Below are 9,783 nucleotides of genomic sequence, written 5' to 3'. Positions count from 1 at the left end.
CTTTAAGTATTTGTCAAATGTCATCCCTATGAAAGTAATTTTGTCGAGATACGGCAGCGGAGTGCCACATAGAGTTAATTGGGGAAGGTCTGCAATTTTGTAAGATGTCGTTTTGGATGCGCCGTTTGAAAAAAAAACAATAGCTTGGGTTTTTGCAGGATTAATTTGCAAACCGTATGTTGAACTCCAAGTTTCTATAGCAGTTAAGGCTTTTTGAATTTTGGCAATTGCTAGTTAAGGAGATTTCGCGGTGGTCCAAATAGTACTGTCATCTACGAAAAGGGAGAGGTTAATTAGATCGATGTTATTTTGAGCATGATGGTCTTTAATTGTACTATCTAGTTGTTCAGTGTTCATTGTGGCTGAAAATAGTATGGGTGAGAGAACACTTCCTTGAGGGCAGCCGTTTATGGTGTTGGCCGTTTCGAAGGTCGCTTCCTGCATTCTTACTTTTATTTTACGCGTTGTGAGGAAGGCTGCAAGCCATTTGAGCATAGTGCCCTGTATTCCAAATTATGTAGCATTGGATCGCGTTTTCGTTCCATAATTTATCGAACGCTGTCGTGAGGTCTAGGAATACGGCAGCCACCGATTGGCCGAGGGTTTGAGCTCTTTTAATGTCGGCTTCAATGCGCACTAAATGATCCTCGCATGAGTGGTGGGCTCTACACCCTGATTGAGATTTCGAAATCTTATTATGCTTTCCGAGGTATGCGCAGAGACGTGGTTTAATCATTTTTGCATTAATTTAGTGAATGTAGAGGTTAAGGATATAGGTCGATATGAGGCTGGGATTTCTTTAGGTTTATTGGGTTTGAGGATTGGAATAATTGTCGCCTCATGCCATTCGTCAGGCAGAGTACCTTCAGCCCATGATTTGTTGTACATGTACAAAGCAAGCAGATCCTGTTTGGCGGAGAGAGGCAGTTGCTTGAGAATTTAATAGTGGATGTTATCATCGCCTGGTGCGCCGTTTTAACATGTAAGGAGGGCTGTTTCTAGTTCAAAAAGGCTGAACGGGGCATTATATTAATGAGTTTTGTCTTTTTTATGAGTTTTAAGCCAGGCAGAGAATTCAGTTTTCATTTTAAGTTTACGCGCTATGAATGATTGAGAGTAGCCCTCGTCGCTGCTTACAGCTTGGTAGTGATCCACTAGGGCTGTAGCTTTATCGGCGTTGGTTACTAGAACTTCTCCATTTATACGGAATATAGGAGTTATGGGGGGCGGTCTGCCCTGCATTCGATGCACCTGATCCCAAAGTTCCTTGCTAGTGGTTTTGTACGAGAGATTGTTGCAGAAGTCATTCAGTTATCTAATTTCGCTTTTTTAATTACTTGTCTTACCATTGCGCGCACTTCTTTAATTTTTTCGTATTTAGGGCCTGTTTTGGTTTTGATGCAATTTTTCCTACATTTTCGCGATTTTTAATGGCTGCTTCGCATTCTTGATTTCACCAGGGTACAGAACGTTTGATCTTTTTAGGTTTCTTGTTAGCTACAGGGATTGAGTTGTCTAGCGCTGTTTTAAGTTTAGTTAAATAGGATTGGAAGTGGGTGTTAGAGTCTGTAGTATCTTGGTTAGGGATAAATTCATTATCGCATTGAGCTTTAAAGTTATTCCATTGTTCATGTGAAGCCTTGTGGATTTTTCACTTATGCTGCATTGACGGAAGGGAGTGTTCTATTCTTAGTTTTATATTTACTGCGATAGGGAGATGGTCACTACCAAACGAATTGTCAATTACATTGAAATCGCTTATTGCCTGAAGGTTATCTGACGTAAGTGCGAGGTCAATAGCGCTGTCGAGTTGATCGGCGCGGTCGGACAGTCTTGTGACTTGTCCGTCGTTTAAGAAATTGAGGCTGGTGTTATTCATTAGTTTTTATAGGTTTTCCGCATTATCGTCGCATCGTGGATCGCCCTCGGGGATCCAGCAGGGGTGCTTAAGGTTAAAATCACATACGATAATATTGTTGTTTCTATGATCTCTTGAGTGGAAAATTTAGAATAGTTTTTGGCAGCTTTTATATCCCGGTGTTTAATTGCACTTCTGTTCATCACAAACCGATTATCTCGTTATGATCGGATACTATCCAGACAATTACAAAGAAAACACGGTGTCATAAAGTAAACCCAGGGACCTAAACTTGGGTCCCTGACTAGACCACATGTGGCAGACGAGTGTCTGGTCATTAAACACAAGTTACGATACCTCCATGTCATCTCTTGGCATATTGAGCAGTCATTTAAGCCAAATTTTAAAGCTTAAATACTGAACAGTTGCTTCAATAAAATATTTTAACATTAAACAAAAATAAAGACATTTATGGGAAATGGATTGACATGAACTATTTATATTTTAGGCATTTTAATCATGATAATACATTGTTGAATAACTATACATTTAAAATATTGTGCAATTTTATTGCTACGCATGTAAGGTATTTAACGGGTACCGGCAAAAGTATACTCAGCTATTACGTGCACCATGTGAAGATTGTACATAACTGCAGTGTAAGAAACACCATCATGAACAAAAGCAATCACAATAGGATAAAACATAATTGCGTTAAATAAATTAAATATATGCATTTATCATAAAATGCTATATTTTTAGCACTCCATATTACTAGTAGAGATTTCAATATAGTTACATACAAAGACAGTTCAATTTGCATAATATGCAGGGTTTTTCCGCTAAATTGTATTAATATTGTCATTTATTGTAAATGAAAATCACCACAACATTTTAAAAAATTGTTATGTGTTACGCTTTTTAGGGCTTTGTTTTGTAATTGATTAAATGCACCTCTGACACTATCGATCGCTAATGAAAAATAGCACTATCCACACCACTTACAATAATAATGAAATTAATACATTTTTATTATTGTTGAAATATAATTTATTTAAGTCTTACTATCAGAAAGAATACGGCTAATTTATTGTTTTGTTTTGTGGAATTGTCAGTATTTAGTCTTCCGATCACGTTTACTCTATGCCGGGACTCTATGCTTATAACTACTACGTATTTTTATGACGAGGAAATTTGATTTGTAAATATACATCTATTTGGTACTAAATATGATATATTTGCACTATATTTTATTAGTTTTAATGTGTATTTCGGTCTTATATATAATTATTACCAATTTATTGACTTAACAAGAGCCCTTTATACATGTTTTACGTTACTGTAACCAGTGTTTTTGCCAACCAGTGAGTGCGCATGCGCTGAAAATCCCGAATATAAACAATAACATTCAACTGCATGGTCTATAATGTTTATTTTATTATGTCCGTTAAATGCAGTTCATTAAACAACACTCAATTCGTAAAATTATAAACACAATCGTTCAACATTTTTTCAAATAATTTTCGGAATACATTTTATTAAAAGATTACTTGAAATAAACGTCCGGTCGGAAAAGAGTATTTCCAACTTACCGTAATTACTCTATGTTTTCGGACACTCCCGTTTTTAGCAAAAATAATTATTTTTCGTGACTCTTAATTTTCGATCACACGAGTTTTCGTCCATAATTAATGTCTCTAAGTTTTCGGACAGTATATTTTACAGCGCTATTTTACCAAATTTCGGTCGTGTTTTTGATATCTTATGACACTTTGATCATGGGGTTTTTACAACCAGATTAACATCATAAAACCAGGCAGGTGCATGCCTGAGGGCAACGGACCATTACATTTGCGTTATTTTGTAAATAACCTTGTGAACTGCTTTTAAAGAATGGTTTCGCCCGATAGCATTTGAATTGATGCCGTATTAAGGAAGCAGCATGTTTAATTTTACCGTGTATATATTTTTGTTCCATATAATTTCAATAGACAACAACTATCGGAAATTAACACACAAAGAATTCATAGCTTTTTTTATTGCGTTAGTTACAGGTTCATACTAGCGAGTATCGGTACATCACATGCTCATCTTTGAACTCGTTGGTCAAAGTACAACCTTATAGTAACTTTCTGTAAAATAAATTAAGCACGTGCTTAAAATAATTTAAATTGCACTGCAAACATATATAAATGTTATTTATACTATACGGCATGGTATTTTACAGGCACGTTCTATTACCGGTAGTCGTTGATACAATGGACGATATTTTCGAACACTTCAATTTTCGACTTTAAGTTTTCGGACACCTGTATTTTGTGAATATTTTTCGTATCTAAGTTTTTGGACACGAAAAAAAAAATATTATTTTTAAGTGTCCGAAAACATAAAGTAATTACGGTAACTGTTATTCTTTATTAATGAAAACTTTTCTTTTTGATAGCCTTTTAAATTTTCATTCGGTCAACTGTTCCTTTAACATTTACTTCAGAAGAAACTTCCCTCTATCTTTCCAAAAGACTTTCAAAGCCGCTTGCGGTTTGATTTGTTTATGAGATGGAGAACAAAAACTTAACTTTAATCGATTGGGTAGTTGTTAAATCATCAGATTATTGCTATATAGTCATGTTCATGTGGAAATGCCCCACAAGCATATGAGCTGCGCTCTGTGAAAAGGGATTTTATTCATGTGCAATAAGTGCCATTCCTGATTAGCCTATGCATTCCGCACAGGCTAATCAGGGCCGACACTTAACACCCGAACTGGATTTTCGCTAAAATGAGACTTTCTTTAAATGAAAAGTATCATAAAAACGGAAAGTGTCGTTCGAAACTAATACAATACAATTTGTGGTTTACGGAGGTTTCGTCACACTGCAGTTTCGTCACACTGAATTTACTGTAGAAAACGGGTAAAGGGTTCGTCACAATGGTAATATATAGGTGTGAATAATACCGGGAATCTTTAGCACCTTTGATTGACACCTTTCTTTTCAGTTAAAACAACATGTTTTTTGTTGTTAAATTAAATACATTTAGATAAATTGAAGTATTTAAAATGTTGCAATTAAATTACATAACACAATGTTGTTAATGATTCACAAAAATCCATTTATTCACATACAACACAATATTACACAATACATTAACATACAACTCTACTCAATAAACGGTATAATAATATCCTTACATATTACACCAAACATAAATATTTACATATAAAACAAAAATATATAATCAAATACAACTCTACTCAATAAACGGTATAATAATATACTTACCTTTACGCAACACAAATTTATTTGCAAACAATATTACACCAAACATTAATATTACATATAAAAGGGAAAGGGGGACAAGCATGTAGAATCCAAGGTAAGCACGCCCGGCTCGCGTATTGATTCTTCGATGCCACCCTGAAATAATGTTTATTTATTGAGCAAAGTTTGTGAACACTGTTGTTTATTATGTTAGGCGAAATAAAAATGCTGTAAACGATGTTGTTTATTACGTTACGTAAAATGAAAAAATAAAGAATAACATAAATTGTTCTTTGAATAAAAGCATACCTTCAACATCGTTGTTAGTCCTAACTGTTTGTCTATAGACGCTCCAGTTCTCCGGCTTCCACATTGATCCCCGGATCCACGTGCGCTCAACGTAATTGACGACATTCAGAAGAGGACTGCCAACCCACAGGTGGTTAGCGTGTGGCTATGCTATTAATTAGTGAAAACATCATTTTGAATGATAAATAATCATATTATAACGAAAAATTAACTTTTCTGAAAAAAAATATTTCACTATCAAATATATATATAACAAGGTATGCAACTCAAAATCAGCCCAAAACGGGGTGCATCGCTTTGAACAGCCATATCTTTATCAATTTTGCAGCGATTTTCACGATTTCGGTCTTATTCAACGCAGAAATGAATTTCCTTTCTGGAAATGTATATGTCTTGCAATATTTTTACAAATGCTGGGTCAACTTTTAAGAAATAACACGATACACAACACGCATGACCCAGTTGACAGTGATCATGTATTCTTTATGAATGAAATCTCCAGTTGTAAAGACACACCTCCGCATTGGACCAATGAAATCACTCGTATGTTTAAAATGTCAGTTAGTTGAAATGTATGTAAACAAAGGTTTCAAACGGCGCTGGACAGTTAGTCTTGATGCAGAATGTAACGACAAGAACAGTAATAATGTTTTTTCATACGTTTTATTGAATTATGGTATCGAACTACATGAACTTTATAGGGAAGTTGCCCTTTACTCCGTGAAGATTTCAGTCTTAAAGACAGCATGATCACTGTCAACTGGGTCATGCGTGTTGTGTATCGTGTTATTTCTTAAAAGTTGACCCAGCATTTGTAAAAATATTGCAAGACATATACATTTCCAGAAAGGAAATTCATTTCTGCGTTGAATAAGACCGAAATCGTGAAAATCGCTGCAAAATTGATAAAGATATGGCTGTTCAAAGCGATGCACCCCGTTTTGGGCTGATTTTGAGTTGCATACCTTGTTATATATATATTTGATAGTGAAATATTTTTTTTCAGAAAAGTTAATTTTTCGTTATAATATGATTATTTATCATTCAAAATGAGGTTTTCACTAATTAATATCATAGCCACACGCTAACCACCTGTGTGCCAACCTGGAATAAGCAAAATTTATGACATATGCGTACATTATATTCCTATCTTACGGAGGAATCCGAGATAGCCGATGTATCACGATTGCATATTCAACTGCAATCACCATCAATTGACCTTATCGCGATGACGTCACAAAAGGGGCAGTCCCTTAGCGACGGTGAAAACAACGCCCTAGATACGGTACGATTTACTACGCGGATTGAGCACCTCTGCTGATATTTCGTCAATTGCATTCCTATTGGGAAGTCGATAGGTAATAAAATGTCCTGGAATTGGTGTTTAAAATGTCTTTTGACTATTATGAAGGGTTAGATTGCACTTCGAAAGCCCGATATGATCAGAAAATAAAACTAATTGGACTTAATGAATGTCCGTACAAATTGCAAGCTGAATGTTGGAAAAATGACCCGACCAAGTGGCCGATGATCGAGTACGGCGACATTCATGATTAACTTTCTCACTGAGACACCGTGTAAATTTGTTAATTCTGTAATAATGGGAGTATCCTGGTAGATGTTGATGTAACGAGTATTGTCGTTCTTTTCAGGGTTCATTCATCTTCGAACATTATAATTATATTTCTACTAAGTCAATTTATCATGCTAATGTGAAGCTGTAAAATACGTAGGGACATCTGGTACATGACTTACTGAAAGCCTTAGTTGTGTTCATTGTAATGAGAACGAGTGACAAATATTAAAATTAACACACATATATCTGTATAAATATTTGTTTTTCAAACATTATTTACCCCCGTTGCTGTCAAACGTAATTTCTTTTTCATGATGTCGATCGTTTATTGTCGTAACATTAAATCTTAATACGGAATGACGTCTTTTTAATTAACTGATACACGCTAAATACGTTACTTGTTTTTTTACGTAAATTTTATAATTATTAAATACTTTAATAAATTAATCGGGCTAGTATCTTTACGGTGTAAATTTCTGATTATCTAAATTGGACATGACTTTATATTTGACCATATGTCACATATCTAATTTAAGCAACTGTTAAGTACATCGGCGTTAATTATTCATCCAAATGACTGCTTAATACTACCAGAAAGAGGAGACATGGTGGCATCTATCGTGTTAAATGACACTGTCTGAACCACCCAGTGTGTTTTATGAAACCTTTTTGTCAGTTAAGTTTGGACAATATTTGATCAAAACGAGATAATTGGATTATGCAAAACAAAGGGGCAATTAAACACCAGAATACAAAAGCTTACACGATTTTAAGACTGATGCAAACAATCAAATGAAAAATATTGCATTTAATTTAATTAAATGTTTATTTAAGGTGTCAACGTGTTTTATAAAGCAACTGTATATTAAATTATTTCGGCATTAAAAATTTGGCTTAAATGACTGCTCAGTATGACAAGAGATGACATAGAGGTATCATAAATTGTGTTTAATGACCACATGTGGTTTATGCAGAGTCCCAAGTATAGGTCCCCAGCTGGCTTTATGACACCGTGTTTTCTTTGTCTGGACAGTATCCGATCATAACGAGATAATCGGTTTGTGATGAAGAAAGGGGCATTCAAATACCTAACATGCGGAAACAAAAAGTGTCGAAATTGGTGTGAATTAAAAAAAAACAATAACATTTATCATGAGAATTTATTTAATACGTAACAAGGTTATAAGGTAACAAATATAGAGGTTCAAATCAGCTACTATATGTTGCATATATTTAAAATTAATTGGTTGTTTGTTTTCATCCTTATTTGTGTTCGTTCATTAAATTAAATTTTATTATGAAAGAATTTCTATTTCTGGGTATTTTATTCTAAAAAATGGTCGCGAAGATGTGCCTTAACTTAAGAAAATTGCGAGCAGTGTTAAATATTTCAATGCAAATAAAATGGCGACAGCGCTTTTGTTTTCACCGTCGTCAAGGGGCGTGTAACTCTAACTGACGCAAGTGCCCGGATGTTGCGATAAGGTCAATTAGTTATTTGCAACCTTTATATACATGCGTTTCTATGGACTATCTGCAAACGCTAATGAACAAATATCATATAGCTAGCCAGTAAATTTTCATAAAATATTGTTTTGAAAGTTCGGCCGACTATTTTATATTCCTAATATTGAAAAATATTTCACAAGTCACAATAAAAAGTGATATATTCTTTGCACTATTTTTTTGCGGAGGACTAAAATTTGAATACTGTAAGCAATCCAAACAAAATGGCGTCTTTAGCAAGTGCTTCATAATATTCTCAGCGTTTGAGTGCGTGAAACAAACGTTCAAGATTAAGAAAACAACATGGATACGAGTATAAGATCCTTATTGATTTCCGCCGAAAAAACCAGCGGTATGTTTATGTCAAACGCACAGACACTTCGTCAGAAGGCTGATGTATGTCTATTCGTACCTTATATGTTCGTAACCGACAAGGTACAAAATTAGTTCAATAACTTTGAATAGGTTTGAATCTTCTTCTTCTTCCCATAAAGTTTATGGCTCGGCGTGATACAAAACGTACCATTGACTTACTTCTCTTAAAGATCGAACCTGTGAAATTTCGTCAACATAATGCGCATCTTGGAATTGGAAATATAAATTTAAGTTAAGAAAACTGAACCCCTGTGTTCGCCAAGGGAGGATTTGTCACGGAGCCATTATACAGACACATTTGGTCTGAATTTGCTTTAAAACCAACTTATTTGAACTCTGTGCATCCAATTGTACCCACATCCTGTATGATGGTGCCTTACAGAGGGGTTCCGTTCAGTATTGGAATGTATTAGGGTGATGTATAAGGAGGCTGAGCGTTTATACTACCTTGCTATACTAGCTCTCTTTTACAATGCCACATAGAGTGTCTGCCTTTAAATTGTTTGGCATGGTTTCAATCCCATTGTGTTTGAGGACTTTTTGTTACTTTTACTCAAACATTAATAAGTCTTATATGGTTGTTTGTCTGCACAACATCCGACATAATGATTATGTCATTGCAGAGAGAAATTTGTGGAAATAAATGTAAAATGGTGTTACTCAGGCCCGTACCCAGAGGGGGGGGGGGGCACGGCAATGTCCAAAAATAAGTAATTTAGAGTAATAACATGTAGTCCATCATTCATAAATTAAAGCACTTGAGTCCAAAGTTATTATCCCCCGCTATAGGCGGGGGGATATTGTTTTGGCGTTGTTCATCCGTCTTTCCGTCCGTTCTGCACTTTTGTGTCAGGAGCCATATCTTGGAAGTGCTTTTGCAAATTTCATTGAAACTTGGT

The 9,783-nt window shown here is 35.1% G+C and overlaps 1 protein-coding gene and 1 long non-coding RNA gene across 10 annotated transcripts in view; one reads left to right on the top strand and one right to left on the bottom strand.

Annotated features, from left to right (window-relative positions):
• Positions 1-4,955: 4,955 nt before the first annotated feature.
• LOC127842763 (uncharacterized) lies at positions 4,956-8,677 on the bottom strand. 2 transcript variants are annotated; one of them, XR_008031866.1, is made up of 3 exons: positions 6,583-8,677; positions 5,428-5,577; positions 4,956-5,274 (listed from the first exon to the last, which is right to left on the bottom strand). It is a non-coding gene; the product is annotated as an uncharacterized LOC127842763 (long non-coding RNA). The 2 variants fall into 2 exon arrangements; XR_008031865.1 differs by having other exon boundaries at positions 6,565-8,676.
• Positions 8,678-8,699: 22 nt separating this feature from the next.
• The window catches only part of LOC127842757 (cilia- and flagella-associated protein 46-like), a 152,665-nt gene continuing 151,581 nt past the window's right edge, over positions 8,700-9,783 (top strand). For all 8 annotated transcript variants that reach the window (XM_052372466.1, XM_052372465.1, XM_052372464.1 and 5 more), the window contains exon 1: positions 8,700-8,861. In XM_052372466.1, the coding sequence (XP_052228426.1) occupies positions 8,813-8,861 (49 nt within the window). In that variant the 5' untranslated portion in view covers positions 8,700-8,812. The remainder of the gene's footprint in view (positions 8,862-9,783) is intronic.

The sequence above is a fragment of the Dreissena polymorpha genome, chromosome 8, assembly GCF_020536995.1.
Source record: "Dreissena polymorpha isolate Duluth1 chromosome 8, UMN_Dpol_1.0, whole genome shotgun sequence".
NCBI lineage: Eukaryota > Metazoa > Mollusca > Bivalvia > Myida > Dreissenidae > Dreissena > Dreissena polymorpha.
Note: the sequence above shows the minus strand (reverse complement) of the source record. Positions and strands in the feature narration are given on the sequence as shown.